The sequence below is a fragment of the Pongo pygmaeus genome, chromosome 4, assembly GCF_028885625.2.
Source record: "Pongo pygmaeus isolate AG05252 chromosome 4, NHGRI_mPonPyg2-v2.0_pri, whole genome shotgun sequence".
Classification (NCBI taxonomy): Eukaryota; Metazoa; Chordata; class Mammalia; order Primates; family Hominidae; genus Pongo; species Pongo pygmaeus.
Genome location: NC_072377.2, coordinates 113,526,048 through 113,553,605, shown reverse-complemented (window position 1 = coordinate 113,553,605; position 27,558 = coordinate 113,526,048). Strand labels below are relative to the sequence as shown.

Genomic DNA, 27,558 nt, shown 5'->3' with positions numbered 1-27,558 from the left:
ATTAAGGAAGTCACATTCCTTTTATTACCCTATTCTTGCACATCACACACAGTCACATCCATCACACTGTCTTCATTAGAAACAAGTCACAAGAGAGGGCTCTAATACTGAGAGCAGTTTATTAACTTGCCTAAATGAAGTTTGAATCCATGTGTGCCCAAATACTTAGCCCTCTTTTTCCATTATATGACCACATTTCCATCAGAGAAAGGAGCACAGAATTATCTCATTCATTCATTCATTTGTTCAGTAACTGTTTAAATATACTGTCAGACAATGTACTAGACAAAGTGTATGTAAATAAAAAATAAACAAGGCCTTTGTCTTTAAATTCACTAGTTTACTGTGAGAAGTGTACCTCGCATGTCCATGTTCTTCCTTGCATTCTGTAAAGATGATTCCTATTGTCTGTCCAGAGCTGTTGGCATAATATCCTGGTTGAAATGATAAAGTGATTACTTCTAGGTTAATAATTGAGAGATCTAGAAATTAATACATCCTTGATTGACTCATTTAATTCTTAGCAACACATTTATATATTTGTTTTAGTATTAGTAAGAAGTATGTAAAAACCCCGAATTGTTTGAAGTGACTAATTGTCACAAGTAGAGAGAAGTCTGTTATAAACATGTTAGGTGAATAGTACATGGAGCAGACAACCAATCAGCAAAGGAAATGTCTATTTAGAGAAAAACTAGGTGTTCCCAATTTACCTTAGCTACAAATTTGGACTGATTAATCATTTTAATCTTGACCCTAGCTATGGTCTTTATTCCCTACTTATCTCTTCCCTGTTTTGCTTTTTTTCTTATTTTTTATACTTAGAGATAGAAATGAGATAACACTGTGGTAGATGGAATATAGAGGTCTCGGATTAAATAGAAATAATTAGTATCTACAGAGAGATTCTAGTCTATATTCATAAAACAAGAACCACTATTAAATAATAAAGAATCACAGAATAAGAAAGTATGAGAAATTAAAAAGATTGTTGCAGAGAGTAATGACAGGCTAAGAGAATAAGGAAAGGCTAAGTGAAAGAAGTAAAAATGAGTGAAATCTCCCAGTCTGTAGAGTGAAAATATGAAAGAAAAGTTTATAGACAAATGATTAACCCATTTGGGCCAAATAAAGAAAAAGTAGTAAGGAAAAAGATGTATTTGAGACATGTACAAGAGTCTCTAAATTAAAATAGCTCTTCCAATGCTGTGTAGGGAAAGTTTAAACATGGCCTGCCCCAAACAAGTCTTTGTGAAATTATAGAATACCAGCTATTTAGATAAGACCCTAAATATTCCAGACAGAAGAATTTGGTGTTTCTACAGAATGAGGATAAATCAATAGACAGGACACAGTGCCTTTCAGAGTTTAGAAAAAATGATTTTGTCTTGAACTGTACTAAAGTATGAGGGAGATAGTATTTTCAGATGTCCGAGGACTCAGTGTTTGCCTCCAACATATACTTGTTGAAACCATTATTTGAGGATCTTCCAGTAAAGGAAAAAAAAAAAATGATAAAAACATGGAATTCAAAGTAGGGTGCTTACCTGAACGGGTAGTACAATCAAAAGATTTCCACAGAAGTAGCTGAGTAATAGCCCTTGAAAACAGGTAGACTAAATTTACATCAGGATGTTAGACGGCTCCGAAGAGTATCTTTAAGAAAAAAAGTGGAATCATGTTAAAGAAAAGTTTAAGAAACAGGGTGATTTCCATGATTTCTGTACTGTTTCCAATTCCTTTCCTCTCTTTAGCAGCATTCCTATCAGGTATTTGCACCAACCATGCTACCAAAGGTGCCGCCATTCGCCATTATCCTCCATGTTGCTAAGTGGTCAGTGATAGGCCTTCATCATACTTTAACTTTTGGCACGATCAGTTCTGCCTAAAACACTTTCTTCACCTGGCATTCACACTTCAGGACTTTTCTTTTCTCTCACTGCCCTCTCTGTTATTTTTTCTGGTATAGGTTAAGCATCCCTAATTCAGAAATTTAACATTTGAAAAATGCTCCAAAATCTGAAACTTTTTTTTTTTTTTTGAGACAGAGTCTCACTGACCTCAGGTGATTGCTTGCCTTGGCCTTCCAAAGTGCTGGGATTACAGGTGTGAGGAACTGCACCTGGCCCCAAAATCTGAAACATTTTTACTGCCAATATGACACTGTAAGTTTAACATTCCACACATCAGTACTTAACAGAAGCTTTGTTTCATGCACACAATTATTAAAAGCATTGTATAAAATTACTTTCAGACTGTGTGTGTAAGATGTGTAAGAAACACGTGAATTTTCTGTTTAGACTTGGATGTCATCCCCACGATATCTCATTATGTATATGCAAATATTCAAAGATTTGAAAAAATCCCAAATCCGAAACACTTCTGGTTCCAAGCATTTTGGAAAAGGGATACTCAATCTCTGCTTCTTTTTCCCTGGCCTCTTCATATTTGATTTTCTCAGGGCTTAACTTTACTTCTCCATGTACACCTAGAGATCTCATCCAAGTTCATACCTGTTTTGGTATAATCTATACACTGACAACTCCCAAATTATACTAACAGCTCATAATTCTTCAGTCAACTCCAGACTCCTATTTAATATTTCCACTTGAATGTCTAATAGATATCTCAAACTTAATTCATCCAAAACTGAACTGAATATATTTTCTTCAAATCTGCCTCTTCCACAATTTTTCCTACATTAGTTGAAATTTACTCCATTTTTCCCATTGTCCAGCCTGTAAAACCTGGAGTCAACCTTGACCTTCTTTCATATCCTATATTAGTAAATTTTGTTGAATCTGTTTTTACAATATGTCCAGAATCTGGTCATTTCTTACCATCTTTATTTTAACCCTGGTCCAAACCACTATGATCTCTTGCCAGTATTATTTTGATAGCTTTTTAACAGTGCTCCCTGCTTTTGACCTCATTCCCCTTCATGCTATTCAACACAGTAGCCAGAGCGTTCTTCTTAAAACAGAAGTCAAATAACTCTTCTGTGGTCAGAACTTCGATGGTTTTCCATCTCAGAATAAAACCCACATTTCGGCCAGGCACTGTGGCTCATGCCTGTAATCCCAGCACTTTGGGAGGCCAAGGCGGGTGGATCACGCGGTCAGGAGTTTGAGACCAGCCTGACCAATGTGATGAAACCCTGTCTCTACTAAAAATACAAAAATTAGCCGGGCATGGTGGCACGCGCCTATAGTCCCAGCTACTGGGAGGCTGAGGCAGGAGAATCACTTGAACCCGGGAGGTGGAAGTTGCGGTGAGCCGAGATCAAGCCACTGCACTCCAGCCTCGGCGACAGAGCAAGACTCGGTCTCAAAAAAAAAAAAAAAAAATTAAAACACTGTTAATTAGCCCTATGTTTTTGCCAGTATGTTAAAATTATTATTATTTTTATATTCTTTTTCTCTTTAGCTGTTGCTAATAGCCTCTTTTGATTCAGATACTTTAAAGGATCATAACTTGTTACTGAATTTATAATTTATATGGGTGAATGTGGGTTTGTACTCTTACGTATGTTAATATATGTCTGTCTGTGATTAGACAGGTAGCATATACAATTAAAGTCATTTGCAGAGCTATTGCATTAATGATGAGCAATCAGCAGTAGCTCAAGTGTTTAAATAAATAAGATGTTTAAATAAAAAACTTAACCAAACTTTCAAAAGAACCACAGGTTGCAACTTCTCGAATAGTACTTTTCAAATAGTAAATAAATGCATTAATTTCAAAACAGAAGTTCTTTTTGTATTTGTTCCATGATAAATTGTAGTTTTTCCTGATTGAAAATAAGTTCTTATTTGGGATTAAATTATCTGATCAATTGACTATTGCAAAGAATAAATACATCATTATTTACACACATTAATTATTAATTGTTATAAGCCATTACACATTTTTAAAAAATGAAGTTTGTATTCTTACAGTTACCTTTTAGCAGTTCCAGGGCTAAAGGAACTTTACTGCTTGACAGAGAAGCAATGATAGCACAGTGTAGTAGACTCCCAGATAGTTTGGTTACATACCTGAGTCAATACTTCTAATATTTTTGTTTGTTTACTTATAAATTATGTATGTGTTGTTGTAATTGGCAGTCTTAAGGATGATATATACTTAAGCAAGGTTTATCAAGAGCAGATGTAAATCTGTATTTCACATAGCCATTTTGGTATTTCTAAGGATTTTTGATTGGCTTGTCAAATCATGTTGTATTTTTCTTGTTTTTATTTATTTATTTTTGGGACGGGATCTCACTCTGTCACCCAGGCCTGGAGTGCAGTGGCATGATCTTGGCTCACTGCAGCTTCCACCTCCCGGGCTCAAGCAGTCTTCCCACCTCAGCCTCCCAAGGGACTACAGGTGTGCACCACCATGCCTAGCTAATTTTTGTATTTCTTGCATAGACAGGCTTTCACCATGCTGGCCAGGTTGGTCTCGAATTCCTGAGCTCAAACTGATTTGCTCGCCTTGACCTGCCAAAGTGCTGTAATCTAGGGTGGATCACAGGCATTTGCCGCCATGCTGGCTACATCACATTGTGTTTTTCTAAGTTTTATATAAGACTTCACTAAGAGGAGCAGAAGTATCAGTTTTGCTATTTTTGTGCTTTTAATAATATATTGTTCAATTCATTGTTTCTTTGTAGGAATCTTTTGCGGCTTATCCATAGTGTGAATAAAAACTAAATCACATCTATAATTCTACTGAACTGGTCACACAGACGCTGCCATATATGTCACAGTACACTGAAAAGGAGCCAGCAGGTAAGGAAAGTCAGTTCTTCTACATTGGGTACATCTTGTTTTTCCCTCTGGGTACCTTGAGTACCAGTAAGTGACATGTGATCATCTGACCTGTGGTCTTACTAAAGGCTGGTTTTGATCCATATATTGAATATTTGTAAAGCTTAGTTTCTAATTTTTGATAGGTAAAAATAGAAATTCTGGTATTTTCTTTCCATACCCATTTAGCTTGGAAAGCTTTATGCTTTCCAGTTTGGAGACTATTCTTTTGGTAGAATTGTTAAGGGCATTGGTTCTGGAGTCATACTTCTGGATTATTAGACAAGTTATCCAACACTTAATTTTAACTTTAATTTTTCAATTTTTAAAATAGAATACAATATCCACCTCAAGATTACTGACGGGATTAAATAAGTGTAACACTTGATATTATTTATACTTGATATGTGCGTGTATTATAAATACATGTTTGTTTCTGTTTCCTTCTTGGAAGTGATTATATTTCTTATTTTAATGCAACTAAGAAATTATGTAACTGTTTCATTCATTCATTCATTCATTTATTTATTTTTTTTTGAGATGGAGTCTCGAACTGTCACCCAAGCTGGAGTGCAGTGGCACAGTCTTGGCTCACTCCAACCTCCGCCTCCTGGGTTCAAGTGATTCTCATGCCTCAGCCTCCTGAGTAGCTGGAATTATGGGCATGTGCCACCACGTCCGGCTAATTTTTGTATTTTTAGTAGAGACGGGGTTTCGCCATGTTAGCTAGGCTGATCTCGAACTCCTGGCCTCAAGTGATCCGACTGCCTCAGCCTCCCAAAGTACCGGGATTACAGGCGTGGGCCACCATGCCCAGCAACTGTTGTATTTATTGACTATACCATATGCTGTGAGAAAATATTTTGTTTAGTTGCTGTGTAGTACATGTAATATATAATTGACTAAGCAAACTTACACTTAATATATATGTGTGTGTATAATAATGTACTACTTAGTGAAAGTTGCTGCTGTTTAATACTGTATACCCTTCAGTCATCAAAACCTAATAGTCAAGTCATGTAAATGTTGATGGCTTTTCTTAACATAACATATACCATTTATTGGTAGTTTTGAAGGCAGGGTAGTATGTGTTTGACCTGGCTCATTGCTGTTTTCTTTTGGATAGTTTTATCTGACGTTAATCTTTGGAACATATTTATTGTGGTCTAGTTGATTCTTCATGGTACAGATACCATTTAAAGAGGTTATTTGTTATCTTTGACATAAATGTTTTCATGCTTAAAGTAATTGAAACCATCATATCATAATGCTAGTAACTGACTCATCAAATATGTATTGAGCACTTATATTAATATAATATATAAGGTACTTAATTTGGAAGATCTCCAATCCGTAAAGAGCTTTGGCAGTATAATAATTTGGCATATGAAAAATATTTTTTGATAGGTTTCATTATAAAAATCTGAAATACCTTAAAGAAACCAAATTTTAAAACATATTTTTTGAAGGGAAGAGGCCACTAACTCTTATTATATAGTACTTCATATTTAATTTTCTAATGTGTGAAGAATAATGTTTTATAGTACTAATAAGGTACACTTCATGTTCAGAAGCATATGATTTGATAAATAATAAAATATAAACTGAAGTAGTTTTCCCCAACAGGTTGCCAGAATAAAGCTCATTGCTGTTCCTGTTTTAATTTTTTAACTCTTTTTTCAGCAATGGACCAAGAATCTGGTAAGGCTGTCTGGCCCAAACCAGCAGGAGGGTATCAGACAATTACAGGCAGGAGATATGGAAGAAGACATGCTTATGTCAGTTTTAAACCATGTATGACCAGGCATGAAAGAAGCTTAGGTCGGGCTGGTGATGACTATGAAGTGTTGGAACTAGATGATGTTCCAAAGGAAAATTCCTCAGGTGTGTAACATATAATTATTTAAAGGTTATTAATAGTTATATAGGAAATGGTCTTATAATTAAATTTTTGGGTGGGTATTATGCATGTCTGTGAGTGTAAATGCAGCACACTTCCTATCAAGAAATTCTATTTTGAAAGTCTTATTGAATTTAATATTAATGATGTATATATTTAAATGTAGAAGAAAATGGAATACAGCCAATCATTAAAATATAACTACACTGTCATAGTAGTGATTACATTGTCATAACCTCCAGCCAAAGGAAATCATCTTTGAATCAAAAATAAATTTTTTGAAATTTTTAAAAATGTGGATCAAGTAGAGATATTTTTTCCCTGCATATAATATTTAATAACTTTTCTTCTTCTTTTTTTTTCTTTTGAGATGGAGTCACGTTCTGTTGCCCAGGATGGAGTGCAGTAGTGCAGTCTTGGCTCACTGCAACCTCCATCTCCCAGGTTCAAACAATTCTTGTGCCTCAGCCTCCCTAGTAGCTGGGACTACAGGTGTTTGTCACCGCACCCAGCTAATTTTTGTATTTTTAGTAGAGACAGGGTTTCACCACGTTGGCCAGGCTGATCTCAAACTCCTGACCTCTCAAGTGATCCACCTGCCTTGGCTGGCTTCCCAAAGTGCTGGGACTACAGGTGTGAGTCACCACGCCTGGCATTCTTTTTCTTTTTTTTTTTGAGCTGGAGGCTTGCTTTGTCAGCCACGCTGGTGTGCAGTGGCGTGATCTTGGCTCCCTGCAGCCTCCACCTCCTGGGTTCAAGTGGTTCTCCTGCTTCAGCCTCCCAAGTAGCTGGGACTACAGGCATGCTCCTCCACGCCTAATTCTTGTATTTTTTGGTAGAGATGGGGTTTTGCCATGTTGCCCAGGCTGGTCTCGAACTCCTGACCTCAAGTGATCCGTCCAGCTCAGCCTCCCAAAGTGCTGGGATTACAGGCATGGGCCATTGTGCCCGGCCAACTTTTCTTCTTTTAATTTTATCCTAAATTTAACTTGGCTTGTTTATTTTTTCATCATTTTACAAAATGCAAACGACAAGGAAGGCTTATTCAATTAAAATTTCTTAGTTATTCAGTGGTTTTGAAAAAGTATTTTGCAGCTATCCATGTACCATAATTGCACATTTTTGGACTGGATTTGTCTTCTTCCTCTTGTTCTAAGCAAACTTGACAAGACATTTCTAGATTATTTTTGCTGTCATATGTAAGAATCTGAATTACTAGCTAAGGTCATCCCATTGAAGAACCCTTCGTTCCCAGCTACTCGGGAGGCTGAGGCAGGAGAATGGCGTGAACCTGGGAGGCGGAGCTTGCAGTGAGCCGTGATCAAGCCACTCCACTCCACTCCAGCCTGGGCCACAGAGCAAGACTCCGTCTCAAAAAAAAAAAAAGAACCCTTCGTACCATATATCATGGCCGAACTTCAGTTATTTTACAATTCATGAATTTTTATTCCAGCAAATCTCAAATGTCTTCATTTTTTATTATTAGTGGTGATGCAAGATAGTTATGCTTAAAGTAATTTATAGATATGATTTTACTCATGTTTCAGAATTCTCACAATTAAATTATGACAAGAATCAACATATTGATCTCTGTTGTTTTTCAGTCATAACTATAACACATCTAAAGTAAACTTATTACAAATGTATTATAACAATTCAATTATAATCTGTCTAGATACTGAGATATAATTTTGTGAATTGCCAACAAAACACAATAGGGTCTAATTTCTCTCAAATCTGTAACTATAGTTATTATATCTGTCATAAGTACTTTTGAAGGTTTTTCGTTTTGTTGTTGTTTTTACCTGCATGTAATAAAGAAGGTGAGTTTGGAAATCACTGGGAAGCAGATTGGTTACCCTAGACTCCACTTACGAGAGGCTTCCCATTGTACAGCCTCTCAAGAGCTTCTCCTTTATATGTCTTGCAGAAGGCATTAGATATTAGGATTTAGATAGAAAACTGCCAAAGACATGTGAGGGAGATGATAGTGAAAGGCTATACATTGACATAAATGAACTCATAAGAGTAATCAGTCTGCATTCTCAGTTAAGGAGCATAGAAGTGCTTGGTAAATAAATTTACTCATATATTCAAGTAGTAATAATTGGTATGGTTTCCGCTTAAGTGATAGTTATTACATAAAATTTTATCTAAGTTAATCCTTCAAAATATGTTTTCTTTTGTTTTTTATGAAGGTTCCAGTCCTTTGGATCAAGTTGATTCTTCTTTACCCAACGAACCTATATTTGAAAAAAGTGAAACAGAAATTCCCACTTGTGGTTCAGCATTGAATCAAACCACTGAGAGCAGTCAATCCTTTGTTGCAGTACATCATAGTGAGGAAGGCAGGGATACCTTAGGAAGCAGTACAAATCTTCATAATCACTCTGAGGGAGAGTATACTCCAGGAGCTTGTAATGCTTCAGGTGTCCAAAATGGAATTGCATTGGTTCATACAGACTCTTATGATCCAGATGGCAAACATGGAGAAGATAATGACCGTCTTCAACTTTCTGCAGAAGTCGTGGAAGGTAGTAGATACCAGGAATCATTAGGCAATACATTATTTGAGTTGGAAAACAGAGAGGCAGAGGCATACACTGGTCTTTCACCACCAGTTCCCTCATTTAACTGTGAAGTAAGAGATGAGTTTGAAGAGTTAGATTCTGTACCATTAGTGAAAAGTTCTGCTGGTGATACTGAGTTTGTCCATCAGAATAGCCAGGAAATTCAGAGGTCTTCTCAAGATGAAATGGTTAGTACGAAACAACAAAATAATACTAGCCAGGAAAGACAGACAGAACATTCACCTGAAGATGCAGCCTGCGGTCCAGGGCGTATTTGTAGTGAACAAAATACCAATGATAGGGAAAAGAACCATGGAAGTTCTCCTGAACAGGTAGTGAGGCCAAAAGTTAGAAAACTGATCAGTTCAAGCCAGGTGGACCAAGAAACAGGTTTTAATAGGCATGAGGCGAAACAAAGAAGTGTTCAAAGATGGAGGGAGGCTTTGGAAGTTGAGGAAAGTGGCTCAGATGACCTCTTAATAAAATGTGAAGAATATGATGGAGAGCATGACTGTATGTTCTTGGATCCACCATACTCAAGAGTTATTACACAAAGGGAAACAGAAAATAACCAAGTGACACCAGAAAGTGGAGCCACAGCAGGAAGGCAAGAAGTGGATAACCCCTTCTGGAATGGCTGTGGAGATTATTACCAACTCTATGACAAAGATGAAGATAGGTAAGGTCACATCCAGTACTTTTTCAGATTGTGTAGTAAATGAAGTGGTTTCTTTCTAGAACCATGTTTGATGGTTGGGCTATTTGATGTGATCAGGGAATTAGACATTTTGACTTACCAAATATTTTTATGTACTGAATGCTAACCATACATGCAAACTACTCATTAGAATTTTTCACAAAAAAATGTTTTTGAGATTTTTAGTAGTTTACAGAAGTAAGTTCAGATAATGATTATTATTATAAAGGGATAGAGATGTTATAGTAGTTCATGGTATTTCAATTAATAAAATGTAAGATAAACATTTATTGTATTTTTAAAAAACCTACATTAAGCCAGTCTGGGTTTAAAAAGTGATTAATATCACAAATTATTGACTGGTAATACTTCATTAACATTGCCAGTAGTTACTAATATCACTTGTTTCCCTCTTTATCTGTTCTTCCTGTGGCTCTTCCTATCACTAAGTTTATTTTTTACTTATTTTTTGTTAGCATTCAATTCTCATTAACAACTGTGTGTGGTAGGTTCATTATTTCCGTCGTTTGTAAATAAGGAAACTGAGGCACAGAGCATTATATAACTTCCTAAGGTCACAGAGCAACTTAATGGTAGAGCTGGACTTTGAGTACCTAATTGGGTATTCCAGAGACTGTTCACCACTATTCTTTGCTATTTTCAACACAACATAAAACTTATAATAAGCATTCTGATTGCTCTTACAAATCTGTATCTTTTTTTTTTTCCAAACCATAAGACAACAGAAAAAGAAAAAAATGGAGAATTTCTTTGTTCAGTTGCTGAATTTCCATTACTCCAGTGTCCAGATTTTCATGAGTCCTTGTAAGCTAGTTGCACCCCTGACAGTGCTCAATTACAGTGCAATTGCAAGATTTTATTAGCTGGTAGAAATAATTGTGTGGGTTTTTTTTAGCTAGAAAGTACTATAAACGAAGAAATTTACCATTTTAAATATGAATGCATTTTAATTCATGTCATAAAACAATTCATTTGATTTTCTTTGGACATATGAATTAAGCTACTATAATACAGAATGTGTAATTTATTATACAAAATATTTAAAATATAATTTCTGCTGCTCTGTCAAAGTCTGTAAACTTTAAGGGTTAGTAAGTAATTTTTGTATGATATACTGTTTTTAAGCTAAGGGTAAAGTTTTTTTCAGTTCAAGCCCACAGTCTTTTATTCAGTATCCACACTTTAAAAACAGAAATTGGCCACAAAGCCTGACCTGATGTTAACTTCCTGGATAAGCAGATCTGGATCTGAATTGAAATGAGGGTATTTTTTCAAATATTTGTATATTTTACTGCAGAAATACAGTTATGTTTGATTACTGTGTGCTGGCCTGGACCACGTTGGGGTTTGTTAAGTAGTAGTTCTAAATCTGGGAAATATATATCAAAATTCCAAAACACATTTAGCCCTAAGATTTTGAAATAGATTGCAAGTCTCTAATATTATACCTCTAGGTTACTATTTTTTAAGAAAGACAAAACTTACAGTCTTCGATAATTTATTTTTTTTGAAAGTGTAAGGTGCTTGTATTTTTTTCCTCCAGTTAAACTTTTTCTTCTTTAAGGAGAATCATTTAATTTGGCTATACCTTTGTCATTTTGGGCAAAATAAATACCTCTCTTCTGTTTGCTTTTTATAGTCAGTTATAATGTCTTATGATGAAGTTGATGAAATTGTTACATTGTTTGCCAACCCCTAGAGAAAGGTAGTCTTCCTGGCTCCTTGATTTTAAATTGATTTTCTTTGTTTTGGAGGTGGTCAGTTGTAGAAATGTATTCTTTGCCTTGAAGGACCCTGGACTTTTGATAGTTATAAGGTATTTTCTTAGTTATTTGTAATTCTTATTCTTGATTTTTAATTTTTTTCTTAAGTGATGTCAATATTCTGAACAATGATAGATTTTTTTTTTTTTTTTTTTTTACAAACACAATATATAAATGGGAAAAAACATTTACAGTTAATAGAAACTTTGTCCTTTTAAATTGCTAGTAATGTATTGACTACAGAGCCTGTGGTTAGGGTATGCCAAAATGATGGAACTACTTTAGGATCATTCTTTAAGACACATTGAAATGCTGGAAACACTTAAAAGTTTCTTGTTTCGTTTTGTTTTAAAGAATCATATAAAGACACATGCACACGTATGTTTGTTGCGGCATTATTCACAATAGCAAAGACTTGGAACCAACCCAAATGTCCAACAATGATAGACTGGATTAAGAAAATGTGGCACATATACACCATGGAATACTATGCAGCCATAAAAAATGATGAGTTCACGTCCTTTGTAGGGACATGGATGAAATTGGAAATCATCATTCTCAGTAAACTATCGCAAGAACAAAAAACCAAACACCGCATATTCTCACTCATAGGTGGGAATTGAACAGTGAGAACACATGGACACAGGAAGGGGAACATCACACTTCGGGGACTGTTGTGGAGTGGGGGGAGGGGGGAGGGATAGCATTGGGAGATACACCTAATGCTAGATGACGAGTTAGTGGGTGCAGCGCACCAGCATGGCACATGTATACATATGTAACTTACCTGCACATTGCACACATGTACCATAAAACCTAAAGTATAATAATAATAATAATAATAAAAGAAATTGGCTTTCACAAAAAAAAAAAAAATTCTAAAGGATAATGGTTCTACCTAGGACTGTACTTATATTTTTATCCACAGCCTTAAGATATGTTTTAGGATCTCAAACTGTCTGTACAGTTTTCTGTACAGATTATTCTATTTCTGAACAGAAACTCTGTTTCTATGCTGCCGTTTCCTGTTCCTCTACCCTAATTCCCTGCAAAGGATTATAGTTGCCAGGGTGCCTTTTTAATATGGTGCCAGCTAAAGGTTGGAATTTAATAGCTGTACACTCCTATTTAGTTTCATTTTGCCCTTGTTCATCTCCCTGATGTTTCATTGTCATCCTCCCTAGTTCTTGTATTAGTAGATTGGAGAAATGGTGATGCTAGTCTTCTCAGGTTTTGGATGGAAAGTATAAGAGCTGCTGCTTAATTTGGGTCTGTGAACTTTGAGTTTTCTTTGTAAAGCTTAAAAAGTTGATATACTTGAAAAGTTTTTTTGTCATGCTTATAATAGCCAAAGTAGAACTAATCAAGAATATAACTAAAGTTCATTGTGGCATTTTTATTTTTTTATTATTTATTTATTTATTTATTTCGAGACAGAGTTTCTCTATGTTGCCCAGGCTGGAGTGCAGTGGCGTGATCTCGGCTCACTGCAACCTCCGCCTCCTAGGTTCAAGCAATTCTTCTGCCTCAGCCTTCTGAGTAACTGGGACCACAGGCGTGCCATCATGTCCAGCTAATTTTTGTATTTTTAGTAGAGACGGGGTTTCACCATGTTGGTCATGCTGGTCTTGAACCCGTGACCTCAAGTGATCCACCTGCCTCAGCCTCCCAGAGTGTTGAGATTACAGGCATGAGCCACTACACCCGGCCAGCATTTTTAGATACAGGAACTTTGGCTACTTTTTAAAAATATGAATTATATATTCTTTTTAAGTAGAAAAGTATTTTAATGAATTCATGATTGCCTTCTTCCCTGAAAAATTCTAAATGATCACTTAATCACATCTGAAATGTTACACTCTGTGGGATAAACATTGTAGCCAGTAGCATTGCTCTGAGCTGTTTGACAGGAACTGAGCACCACCTTATTAAATTAGGACTCCAAGGGGAATTTTAATAGGCAGCATATAATTACCAGACTTAGAATTAGACCAAAGAGCTAAGGTTAGTACCCTGCTCTTTTGAAATATACCCTGAGAAGTTTAGTAACTGTTTGAGGACAAGATCTTGAGTTTAAAAAACTTTCAGCAATACTAGCACATCTTAACCTTGGGCCTAACTGCTCTGAAGAGAGGCATGCCATCTACTGTCCGTTCCTTATAGCATTTGAGGTTTCTTGCAGAATTTTTGTGGCCTTAGGACTTAACTTTGCTTAAAATTAAAAAACCTTACTTAAGGTAAAATGTTGGGACAACTTATTTTGTTGATGTTGTTGGGAAATAAAGTGATTGTTAGCCATTTAGTTGACTTCAATATGATATATTAAAGGATTTGTTGAAATCTTAAGGGCCAGACTTTGTTCCAGGCGCCCTGTTAATACAAATCATAATGGTCCCTGTTCCCACAAAGTTCACTAGCTTTATGAAGAAGACAAAATATACATATTTATTATTGTGAGGCTGAATTAAGCGCCTTTCCTGTTCTGTGTAGGTTACCTGAGAGCCACAAAGAAAGAGTTTCTCTGAGAACTTGGTACTACCCCCAACAAATAAAACATCTATATGCAGCCAAGGCACAGATCTTAAACCACATAATATGTGCTGACATTTTAGCAAACCTTTTTATCTTGTTTTCAAGTTCATAGAAGTTTGGAAGGAGCACATTAGGTATAAATGGGTTTGTTCTGCAGATATGCTAGGGAGTTCATGGGATTACAATAACCTGATACTAAGGAAAAAGACCAGAAAGTGACAAAAGGCAGGCACAATTCAAAAATCATAGCCATCTTAATGAAATTAAGCAGACTTAAATATTTGGACATAGTCCATTCGTATCACTGTATTACATTACAGTTCAGTGTTAATAGTGGTAAAAAGTTCCAGAATGTTTAGATTATGTCAGATAACAAAATAGTTAAAATTTCACTTTTTCCTAGGCTCCTGTAGTTGAGTTTCTTGTGGCTGTGATAAATGCCAGGAAGAACAAACTAACAAGTACCTTGGGGAATTGTGGAATGAGAGATTACTTTTGGTTGGTTTTATGTTTCCATAGCTTATTTCTGCCTAGGATTTGCACATAAATTTTGTCTATAATTTCATTCTGTATATGAAGTTTTTTTAGTTCACAATTGAATGTGTAGAGTGTAACATTTGAGTAAATTATAGTTGTCTGCTTTTTAAATACAACTCATAGGTGCTAAAAGGGGTCAGTACCAGTGAAGGATCATATGAAGATCAAAGTAGTACTTAATTTAGTTTTTACTTTGAGAACTTTTAAATATGTCACTCACCTGCTTTTAAAATCTAGAACAAATGGATCTTCACTATTCCATGATCATTTTTGTGTCCTATTTGTTCTGTTGCTTACTCCTTAAAAAGTAATTTTTAAATCTTTTCCCTTTTTGTTTTTCCTTCCATGTACTCCTGTCACTCCTAGTGGTTAGCTTCGTTTCTTAGTTTCCTGTAGAAGTTAAAAATATGTAAATGTGAATTTTCTTATTTTCCTCTTCTCCATATTAGGGGATAGTAGTATTTATTTGTATTTTTAATTTCCTATTCAATGAAGAGAGGTAGCCCCTCTCATTCTGTGCCTCTAGTTATTTCTGACACTTCATCTAATTGTCCTTACTCATAGGTTGCTTCCCTCTCTCAACCTTGAGTTTTTCTCAGTCTTGAAGAAAACTTTTACTTTTTCTCACTCTTTTATTTGCCTGTTTGTATTTTCTTTTCTACTGCTGAATTTTAAGAAAAAGTTTTCCATACCCACTGCCTCTATTCTGTCACTACCCACTCTTCTTACTGCCTTGAAATCCAATTCCTAATATTATTTCTGTATTATTTTTTATTGAGACAGAGTCTCGCTTTGTCACCTAGGCTGGAGTGCAGCGGTGCAATCTCAGCTCACTGCATCCTCCACCTCTTGGGTTCAAGCGATTCTCCTGCCTCAGCCTGCTGAGTAGCTGGGACTACAGGTGTGCACCACCATGCCTGGCTAATTTTTTTTTCTTTCTTTCTTTCTTTCTTTTTTGAGACGGAGTGTTGCTCTAGTTGCCAAGGCTGGAGTGCAATGGCACCATCTCGGCTCACTGCAACCTCCACCTCCCAGGTTCAAGCGATTCTCCTGCCTCAGCCTCCTGAGTAGCTGGGATTACAGGCATGCGCCACCACACCCAGCTAATTTTGTATTTTTAGTAGAGACCAGGTTTCTCCATGTTGCTTAGGCTGGTCTCGAACTCCCGACCTCAGGTGATCCACCTGCCTCGACCTCCCAAAGTGCTGGGATTACAGGCATGAGCCACCGTACCCGGCCCTATATTCTTTAATGTCAGTGGTGACCTCCTAATTTCCACATCCATTTGTCTTTTCTCAGTACCCATTTTCTTTGATTTCTCTGCACTATTATGAAAAATAATTGCAATGTTAAAGAAGCAGCTGTGTTGTAGTGAGCTGCACTGAGTAAACAAGAAGTCTAGTTCATGAAATAATTAAAAAACAAAAAAAATGATTTTATATAGGAAGGTCTTGAAAGAAATAGAGTCTGATCTGTGCTTGGAAGTGGGGAAAAGGTGAAGTGATTGTAAAGATATTCCTGATGGCAAGAATGTCCACTTGGAGGACACTATTTGAAATAGAGCATTCATGAGTTGGATGCAAGAAAGTACTGGGATCAGATAGCAGTAAATTATAAGTGTTATTCAAAGACATTTAACTTTTTATTCTATAGGTCACTATTTCCAAAGTGGGTAAAATATATTAAGTGGTACACAATGTTTTTAATTTAATCATTACGTATTCATGTTAATGGAAATTAAGAAAATATAGGTAGCACATCAAATTCAGGACTTAATGGCTGTTGCTTATCCTAACTAAATGTATTTGAGTTTAAAAAAATGTTAAAAAAAGATTTGCTAACAGTTATTGATGGCTCATTATTTATCAGGCATTGTTAAAATGTTTTATATATATTAACTCACTTACTCTTTACATGAACCCAGTGAACTATTAAATACCGTTGTTGTATTCACCTGATATGTGAGGCTAAAAAGGCATAGAGAGGTTTTCATAGCTTATAAGTGGTAGATTCAAATCCAGGCAAGCTGACCAGGACCTGTATTCTCAACTATTGTACCTTAAGACAGAGGGTTAATGTGCAACTGCAGCAAAAATTGTGAGAGTGATAGGCAAATGGCTTCTTTGTGAAACTAAAGCCGTAGCATTAGGAAAAAAGAGCTGTTGAAGGTTTTTTGGAGTAATACTATAAACATACTGTTTGATGTGTAAATTGAAGTGATGGTAGTATTCAGAATGCATTTTGAGGGAGTGGAATTAAATTTAGGAACACCAATTAATAATTGACTATATAGGTCTAATTTGGAGAAAAGCATTTGAACTAGGGTTTTACATTTTAGGAGAAACGGAGAAAAAGGAGCTAGACTACAAGAGCCATTGTGCAGAGAAAGAATGGAAATAAGAAAGGATTTGAATGTGGGGAGTTTGTGAAGAGTCAAAAAATAAGTGTTTCCAGAATGAGAGCATGGTGATAGCATTAAAAGATAACAAATCAGGAGAGGGATTCATCTGACAGATGAATTTTATAATGGAATTTTTGACAAGGAAGGTGAAAAATCTTAAAATGCTTAGAGAGTAGTTAGTGATTGCGAAAGCTTAGTGTGATGGTTGGGGCTGGCTGGGGATATACATTTAAAAGTTATCTCCTTAGCATTGAGGGTTAGGTATCATGAGTAATAATGATATAGGCCTGGGGTCTGCAAACTTTTTCTTAAAGGAGCAGATGGTAAATATTTTAGGCTTTGGTGACTAAGAGGCAAAATTAAAGATAAACATGTAAAAACCATTTTTAGCTCACAAACCATTAAAAAACAGGCAGCAGAGTCAGGTTTGAACCCAAGCCTGTAGTAGTTTCCCAATCCATAACATAGGCTTCTTGATTATTGATCATAGACATTCCTCTTTTATTGAAGTTTAGAGATATTCCATGAGTTATTTGATTAATATGGAAAAGTGAGGACTTTTTAATGTTATCTCTTTGGACAGGATCATATTCTGAGTGAAAATTTTTTTTTTAAAACTGAGCTTCTCTTTTATATATGTTAAGAATTGCCACAAATTTATATAGAAATCTTACCCTAATTGTTAAAGACATATTACAATAGGAGTTGGTAATTTAGCTTTGAATTTTAGAAGGTTCTTAGTCAAGGAAACTTAGCTCAATAAGCTCCTTTAAAACTACTTTCTGTGTTGGATTTTAATACTTATATAAGTCTAGAAATTGTTTATATTAGATTATTCTTTGGGTCACAGAAAATTGTACAGAATGCAAGGAACTTTGGCTTAGACCCAGCTGAAAGAACACCTTTTAGTTTCTATGCCTAGGGTTTATAGCTTTCCTTCTCCGGGATGTTAGTGCCCTGCCATCCATTGTTTACTGGAAATTGGCAGTTGATTTTATATTTTTGCTTCTAGTAAACTTCTCAGAGCTTAGATTAGTGCTACTGTTTGTTAATAGCATTTTGATCTTTTGAGTGCGTCTGTTAATAAAGGAAATCACTAACTGTGTATTAATGACATAATAATCATTAAAAAATGTAATTTCCTACCAATTATCACTTCCTTTCAAAAATGTAAACTAAAATTGTTATTTTTGATTTTCCAAGTCTGGTGAACATAGAGAAATCTTTGAGGAGATTCTTAACCAGAATGGTTGATATGGTTGGAGGGGGCATTTAAGACTTATTTTCAACATTGATAAGTAATATTTTAGCCTTTGGTAGTATAAGAGGACTAATTCTTTAAAAACTAAGAGTAGTTAATTGTAACCAAATTGGCTAAAGCTAAATGTAATCAAAAATAATTTTCTGTGCTTCTTTTTTTTTTTGAGAGGGAGTTTCACTCCTGTTGCCCAGGCTGGAGTGCGATGGCGCGATCTCTGCTCACTGCAACCTCCACCTCCCAAGTTCAAGCCGAACTCCTGCCTCAGCCTCCTGAGTAGCTGGGATTACAGGCGTGCAGCACCACGCCCAGCAAATTTTGTATTTTTAGCAGAGACGGGGTTTCTCTATGTTGGTCAGGCTGCTCTCGAACTCCCGACCTCAGGTGATCTGCCCACCTCAGCCTCCCAAAGTGCTGGGATTTATAGGTGTGAGCCACCATGCCCGGCCTGAACTGAAATTTATTTTGTATTCATAGTCCTACCTAAGGACAGTAAAGTTTTGCCGGTACTGCTTTTTATGCATTTGAATGTCACTTCTTGAAAAGTTCTTTGGGAAAAAGGAAGGAAAAAGACAGTTAACTTTTTATTACATGGTAATAGTAGAAATTTATTCATAGAAAATATGTCATTAGTTGTCCGTATGTAATTTGAAAGTTGTTTTAGTCATGTTAGATATGCAGTAAGTCTACTTACATTTATTCCAGGTAGCATTTAAGATTACCAAATTGTATTTAAAAATTTATTTAGAAATATGTCTAAAATATGACAAGCCCCTATCTAGGTACTATGGATGTAGTGAAAGAAAAAGTAAAGTGATATATTCCATAACTTGCCATATGCCATATTCTTTTCAAAGAGTCACACTCTACTGCATGCATTTATTTGTTTAATAGTCTGAAGATTGAATTAGCACCTGACAAACATATGTAGCATCAACACTCCACTCTATACTATGATGTCTGGTGTATTAGTTCATCTTTGCATTGCTGTAAATAAACACCTGAGACTGGGTAATTTATAAAGAAAAGAAGTTTAATTGGCTCATAGTTCAGCAGGCTGTACAGGAAGCATAGTGGCTTCTGCTTCTTGGGGGTGCCTCAGGAAGCTTTCAGTCATGGTGGAAGGCAGAGCAGGAACAAGGCTTCTCACTTGGCAGGAGCAGGTGTAAGAAAGAATGAGAGGGGAGGTGCCACACACTTTTAAACAACCAGATCTGGTGAAAACTCAATATCACAAGAACGGTACCAAGGGGATAATGCTAAACTCTTCATGAAGGATCCACCCCCATGATGCAGTCACCTCCCACCAGGCTCCATCTCCAACATTTTGGATTACAGTTCAACATGAGATTTAGTGGGGACACAGATCCAAACCTATCATCTAGTTAACACCCCAAATGATAAAAATAACTGAACACATTATGATAGTTTATTTCTCTTCTGATTTGCAGTTCTGAATGCAGTGATGGGGAATGGTCTGCTTCTTTGCCTCATCGATTTTCTGGTACAGAAAAAGATCAATCCTCAAGTGATGAAAGCTGGGAGACTCTGCCAGGAAAAGATGAGAATGAACCTGAGCTACAGAGTGATAGCAGTGGCCCTGAAGAAGAAAACCAAGAATTATCTCTTCAGGAAGGGTATGTTCAACAGTGAGATTTATTTTTCTGTATATTGTACCAGAGTGGTATATATTACATTCAAATGTTGGATATGCCATTAATTGTATTTATAAGCCTATGTAGAACCAATAGTCCCCCCTGATTTTTTCATTATGCTTTTGGTATTTTAAAAAGAACAATTAAGTTGAAAATACTGATAATTTCAGTATCCTCTATTGAGATACAATATATGTCTCCACTTTGCTTTAATAAGAAAAGTTGGGCACCTAAAATGTCATTTTGGTTAAGTTAGGAATGGGTGAATTAGCACTGTCATTGCTCAAGGGAGAAAGGACAGCCTCAAGAGGGATATCAGTGATTCATTCACAGAAATGGAGACAGTTAGTTGCAAAAGCTAGTGTTCATATTCTTGTCTAATTGCGTTGGATGAGATCTCCAAAATATCAGTGATTGATGATAAACATTTTTGTTCTTTCCTCATTTTAATGGGAAAGCTCTAGTACTGTAAGGTTGTTAAACATACCATGAAGGGCTAGATAATAAATATTTATGGCTTTGTGTCCAGTCTTTGTTGCAGCTACTCACCTCTACTGTTGCAGTATAAAAGTAGCCATAGACAAGATGTAAATGAATGGGTACAGCTGTCTTCCAACCTTTTACTATTTTATGGGTTTCTAGCAAGAATGTTTGTTGAATTTTATTAAAGTCTTTTCAGCATCAATGGAAATGATCATGATGGTTTTTTACTTTTGCCCTGATCATGAAGAATTATTCTATAATTAGATTTGCTAATGTTCAGCTTCCCTTGCTCCTTGAAATAAACCAAATCTGATCACAGTCATCGTTTATTGTTATTTTAATGGGCTGCTGGATTCTAATATTTTACATGGGATTTTTATATTGAGATTCCTAGGTGCAAATTGTCTTTTAGTTTTTTGTTTCAATATCAGTTTGGTACGTGCTTTGCTAAAAGGATGTGTATGCTTTTTCTTTTTCTGTCCTTTGCATCTGTTGCTTAAATAGCTTATTTATTCCTTTAAAGTTTGTTAGTATTCCCTTGTGAAACCATCTAGGCCTCTTGTTTTATTATAGGAGAATATCTTTTTGATAATTTAATTTTTTTCTATGATAATTGGTTCTAATTCTTAGTCTCATGGGAACTATTTTGGTAAATTATGTTTTTTTTTTTTTTAGAAAAAGAACTTTTTCAGTCTAGACTAATATTAAAACTTGTACTTCTCAAAGCATATACATTTTCAGCTTGAGATTAATCCTATAAGAAAATCTAGGAATAAAATATATAGAAAAATCTATAAAGAAAGAAATTCACAAACATAATTGGTTTCGACAGTGGTAGGTTGAGGTGGCATTTTTTTCCTCTTCATGAGAGAGATATATATATATCATAAATATATATCATAAATATATATATATATTTTTTGAGATGGAGTCTTGCTCTCTGTCGCCCAGGCTGGAGTGCAGTGGTACCATCTCGGCTCACTGAAACCTCCATCTCCCAGGTTCAAGAGATTGTCCTGCCTCAGCCTCCTGAGTAGCTGGGACTACAGGTACCCACCACCATGCCTGGCTAATTTTTGTATATTTAGTAGAGACGGGGTTTCACCATGTTGGCCAGGCTGGTCTTGAACTCCTGACCTCAGGTGATCTGCCTGCCTTGGCCTCCCAAAGTGCTGGGATTACAGGCGTGAGCCAGCGCACCTGGCTTATGATTTTATATATGATTGCCTTTAATCACTGTTAGTTTAGTTTACTAAGTATAAATTATTCATATGTCATTTGTGTTAGTAATTACTCACTCAGCAAATATTTATTGAGCATTTACTTTGTGCCAGGCATTGTGTTAGATATTGACGTTATATCAGTAAACAAAGACAAATAACATTCCTTCATGAAGCTTACATTGTAGTAGGAAAGGCAGATGATAACCAAGATACAAACCCAGTACATTACACATGTGATGATTACTGTGAAGGGAACAGTAATGTGAAAGAAGGTAAATGATGAAGATATTAAAGTGGTCATTGATGACGTCTCTTTGGAATTGACTTTTGAGCTAAGTTCTTAAAGATGAGAATTAGGGTTCAGAGAGAACTTTCTAGGCAAAAGAAAAAGCAAGAGCAGAGATATTGAATGTTGGTAGTTTAAGAAGCCCAGTTTTTCAAAAATTAGTCTTTTACATTACTGTAGTGCCAAATTATGGTTTTACTCACACATTTTTCATCCTTAGACTTGCTCTTAGGGCTAGCAGCCTTGTTTTGATGAATCTATGATTACATATTTATTTTCTCTAACCTAGATTTTATTTTCTAACAGTGATTCAGACTATTTAGTAAGGTAGTTTTTTATTACCATGATGTGTGTAGATCACAAGTCTCTTTCCAATTAATATATTTTGCATTCAGAATGACGTATTTCATTCAGAATGATGTAGTACACCAAATGTCAATTGCATAATTATGACAACCTAATTAAATCTAGGCCGAAAAAACTTCTAATATCTGGGATGGAACAGAAAGAAGAATAAAAAATGGGAATAAATTAGTACATTTTCAAAAGCTTGAGTTGTCTAGATAGACACCAATAGAGCTTTGACCAAAGGGAGAAAGTAACCTGTACTTTGGTTGAAATTAAGAAAACCTTCAAGGTTTTAAAATTTGTTAAGCATCCGCTAAACATCTGTTAGTTTTAGCTATCTTTAGGCTAAATATACAAACAACTGTGTGACTCCTTAATAATTGGTCACATGACTCATGAAACTAAAAAAATTCTTTTCACTACTGTGCTTTGCATAATTAAAGGGATGGTTTCTGAAATACCAGTAAGAGCGAATACAGATTAATGACACAAGTTTGAGTGCTTTGGAAATATTTAATGAATTGCTAACAGTTTATTGCTTGGGTAGCTATTTCTGGTTGAACTTCTCTTGATAAACAGATGAAATTACAGTTGTTTTAAAAATAAGGATTCGTACAACAATAAAAAGTGAGTTTAGACAGTATGGAAAGACCAATTAAAAACCATTATAACCAGCTTCCTTTTTGAACTTCTAAAGATCTTCTGTACACATAAAAGCATATATGTGTACACATTCCATTTCATTTTTTTATGCAACTGGTAGCACATCGTGTAGACATATGTGTACACCTTGCTTTTGTTATTTGTTTTGTTTATAGATCGGTTTTTTAGATTGTTCCATATTCATATAGATTTCCTTTATTCATTTTAAGTCTGCATAGTTCTACCTTGTTTTGCTTAAAGTCACAGATTCTAAGAAGCTGGTATAAAGTTAAGTCAGAACTTACTGTATAATACTACATGAGTATACCAGTTTCATTTGGTAGACAGTTTTGGCTATTGTAAGTAATGCTGAAGAAAAAATAAACACATTGTACATACTTGTTTAGGAGAAATAACTGGAAGCCAAACCACTACGTCAGTGAGTATGCATAAACCTAATCTATAGCTATTGCCAGTTTCTCTACAAAGAACTTAAATTAGTCACTTTCTTACTAACACTATATGAATTGCCTTTCTTCAAAGCTTTCTTCAAAGCTTCACCAACACACAGGGTATTATCAGAATTTTTTATTTTTGCTAATAGTTGAAACATAGTTCAGTTGTTTTAATTTGCATTTTGCTTATTATAAATGAGGCAGAGCATCTCTTTATATATTTAAGGGCTATTTGAATTTCCTTTTCTGCCAACTAATTATATCCTTTGCCTCCTTTCTGTTGATATATATTGATCTTTTTCTTACAGTTTATTTTTACATTTTAAGCTTCTATTTATTAAGGAAAAGCCGTTTGTCTCTCTTGTATTATAGTTCACTTTTCTCAGTTTGAGTTTTGTGTCCAAATTTTTGGTGTTTTGACTTTTCCATGAGTGTTTTCTTTAATGTGAGCGTTGTAGAATTTATCAGTCTGTTTGTGACTTCAGGGTTTTATGTCATGCTTAGACTGACACTGAAATTTTTATAAAATTTCCTCATGACTCTTCTGGTACTCATTGTTTAAGTGAGGGTGGGGGTGCATATACACATGTACTTCAAAAAAGTATAGCTAAAGTTTATTTAAGGGATTTAACCTACCTCCCTGCGGGTGAATACCCAGTTGTCCCAGTACATTTTGTTGATGAGTCCTTTTTAGTTTTTGTTTTTGGAGACAGAGTCTCGCTCTGTTGCCCAGGCTGGAGTGCAGTGGTGTGATCTCAGCTCACTGCAACCTCTGCCTCCTGAGTTCAAGCAATTCTCATGCCTCAGCTTCCTGAGTAGATGGAATTAGGCATGCACCCAGCTAATTTTTTGTACTTTTAGTAGAGACAGCGTTTCACTATGTTGTCCAGGCTGGTCTCAAACTCCTGGCCTCAAGTGATCTGCCTGCCTCGGACTCCCAAAGTGCTGGGATTATAGGGGTGAGCCACTGCACCTAGCCTAATGAGTCGTTTTTTTTCTTCCTGTTTTGAAATGCTTCCTTTATCTCCTCCTTATTTTCTTGATCTGTACCATTGATTTGTGTGTCTCTGTTCCTGTTTAGTTAGTTGCTAGTAGGAGTAGACTGACAGTAAACAAATAAGAAAATGTTAAACAAAAATAAATTTTATAATTTAAATAAGCAGAGTTATGTGGTAGTTAGTAACTGGAGAGCTATTTAAACTGAATGTTCAAGACAGGCCTCCCTGAGGAGGTGACTTATAATCTGACATGAACATCAAGAAGGAAGTAGCAAAGTAAAAATTCAGTGCAAGAACATTTTAGGTAGAGGAAATGGCCCCAAGGTAGAAATGATCTCCATGTGTTTCAAAAGTAGAAAGAACAGTAGGCACGTAGTAGCTGGGGAAGAGTGATGAGAGATGCTGTTGGAGAAGTGGGCTGAGCAGAAAGCATGTGTTATGTAGGAATTTGAAGGCCAGGTTGAGGAATTCAGATTTTAACTGTGAAGGGAAAGTACTCAAGAGCATTGTTTCAAAATTCAAGTAGTCAGGGATGGATTTTTCTTATGTTTCTCCTACAGAAGGAGAAAACAGCATAGATAATTTGTAAATCAAATAAATATGTTCTTATGTAATTAGGAACTATTTCTGTATACATATGACCCTATAACTGATTTCTTTCCTTTTTTACATAATTCTGCAGTTAAGGAAGACAGTTTTTTAGAATTATAAAAGTACCAAGAGCTTAGAACGCAACAGAATCCACTTGCATGGAATAGAATTAAAGACAGTGTTATGGTATGTTTTAAAATAATATTTTTTTCTTACTTTAAAATGTTTGTACTAGGGAACAGACATCCTTGGAAGAGGGAGAAATTCCTTGGTTACAGTACAATGAAGTCAATGAAAGCAGCAGTGATGAGGGAAATGAACCTGCCAATGAATTTGCACAGCCAGCTTTCATGTTGGATGGTAACAATAACCTGGAGGATGACTCCAGTGTGAGTGAAGACTTAGATGTGGATTGGAGGTATGTAGCAAGATTTTATTAGGATGCTTAATTAGGCTCTTTGAGCTCATGATTCTAATTTATGAAAATTAAATCTCTGCTAGCTAAGAAATATTATAATTTTCCCATCTGTTAGTCCTCCTCTTCTTCAAAGCTCATTTCAAATGTTCCTTCCTAGTTGGACCCTCTCCTACTTCCTCCAGTCAGTGACCTCTTCCTTTGACCTTTAGCTCTCTTGAAGCTCACCTTACATCCTAGTTACTTATATACTTTTTTTGAGTTTTGGATTTCTGACGTTTAAAATTTTGCTTTATATGCCCTGTAGCACTTAGCATAATTCTTTCAAAAATAGCTTCTTAATGAATACCACTTCAATTTAAAAACCTGTGGTTGAATCAGAAAACCGTAAGAATAGTTTTCCTTCCCTGTTCTTCCTTTTCCTTATCTGTATGTAAAATATGGAAGATAAAATTTTGCTTTCCAGGAGATGTCGAAAGCATTTAATTTACTTTATGCTTGACAAAGAATAGTCAGCTTCAAATGAAAGTAACATGTAAGTGAAGTGTATTGTGGAATTGTTACTTCTTATGATACAATGCTCAGAATTTAACTGTTTTTCTTTAAAGTGTATAGTAGCTCACTGAAAGCAGGTAACTATTGAGATGTAGAAAGGATGTCCTAACTGATCCCTTTTTTTTACTTTTTCTGGGGCAAAAAAGATATCTTGGTGTATTTACACTTGTTTCTTTCTCTGTGCAAATATATTTTTAAGAATTTGTGTTGTTTTTCCAGTTAAAATTCCTTTACAGAAAACTCAGAAAAATAAATAAGAAAAAACTCATTTATATCTCCTGATATCTCTTCAGGTTCCCAGAACATATGTTTTAAGGCCTCTTTTGTGTCTTTAATTTCTCTTTCTGTGTGTGCTAGCTACTTCTCTGTACTTCTCCAGATTGTTACAGCTGGGAAACTGAACATCTTCTTGAGATCTTCCTTGCCTTTTCCTATCCTTACTCCCCAAGGGGGAAAAAAAGTATGGAGAACAGACTTTTATCACCATTTTGGGGACATAGAAATGGGATTTCATTACAGCCATGCAATTTGTAATTCTACCTTAAACATTCTCATACTCTAAAACACATTTTCTGGTTTCCCATGCATTATGGAGAATAAGTAGCTTTACCTAGTCCCAGTCTTGCTGATCTTGATACTTCTCTCTTTTCCTCCCTCTCTATGTCTCCCCATTACCTTTTTACTGCACTCCTTATTAATTCAGAAGTCTTCTGTCTCTATTATACAAAGTAATTCCTCAAAGTGTTCAGCAGTTGAAAGAATCATCTGTTTAGCATCATCTATGCATGTTGGGAGGCAATTATGGTTACATATGAAGGAATGTTTTCTGTTGCACATTTTCAAGACTCTAAAAATAATTTTTTACAGCTCCATTATGAAGATGCTTCTTCCTATAGGGGCACTAAGATTTAATGGATTATTGACTCATTGAAATAGTGCAGTGAACTTTTTCTTCCCCATCCTCCATAAAACTTGTTCTATACTTCTGGTTTTTCCTTTAGGACAAATAATTGGAGGTGACATTACTGAGATGTGTAGTATTTTTCAAGGTATGGATACATATTTCCAAATACTTCCAAAAAGGTTGTTTTTTACCTAAATATTTGAAGGAATAATGGAAGTCTTTACTGAATGTAATTTGTTTTACAGTTTGTTTGAGATGGAGTCTTGTTCTGTTGCCCAGGCTGGAGTGCAGTGGTGTGATCTCGGCTCACTGCAACCTCCGCCTCCCGGGTTCAAGTGATTTTCCTGCCCCAGCCTCCCAAGTAGCTGGGATTACAGGCGCCTGCCACCACACCTGGCTAATTTTTGTATTTTCAGTACAGACAGGGTTTCACCATGTTGCCCAGGCTGGTCTCGAACTCCTGACCTCAAGTGATCCACCCTCCTCGGCCTCCTAAAGTGCTGGGATTACAGGTGTGAGCCACCATGCCCA

The 27,558-nt window shown here is 35.7% G+C and overlaps 1 protein-coding gene across 5 annotated transcripts in view; it reads left to right on the top strand.

Moving 5' to 3' along the window:
- PJA2 (praja ring finger ubiquitin ligase 2) overlaps positions 1-27,558 on the top strand; it is a 71,072-nt gene that overhangs the window by 21,894 nt on the left and 21,620 nt on the right. For 3 of the 5 annotated variants that reach the window (XM_054489934.2, XM_054489932.2, XM_063665123.1), the window contains 5 exons: positions 4,658-4,775; positions 6,477-6,677; positions 8,892-9,942; positions 19,924-20,109; positions 25,389-25,571. In XM_054489934.2, coding sequence (XP_054345909.1) covers positions 4,745-4,775; positions 6,477-6,677; positions 8,892-9,942; positions 19,924-20,109; positions 25,389-25,571 — 1,652 coding nt within the window. In that variant the 5' untranslated portion in view covers positions 4,658-4,744. Of the gene's footprint in view, positions 1-2,048; positions 2,166-4,657; positions 4,776-6,476; positions 6,678-8,891; positions 9,943-19,923; positions 20,110-25,388; positions 25,572-27,558 lie in introns of all 5 variants that reach the window. The other 2 variants (XM_063665122.1, XM_054489933.2) reach the window with 1 other exon arrangement.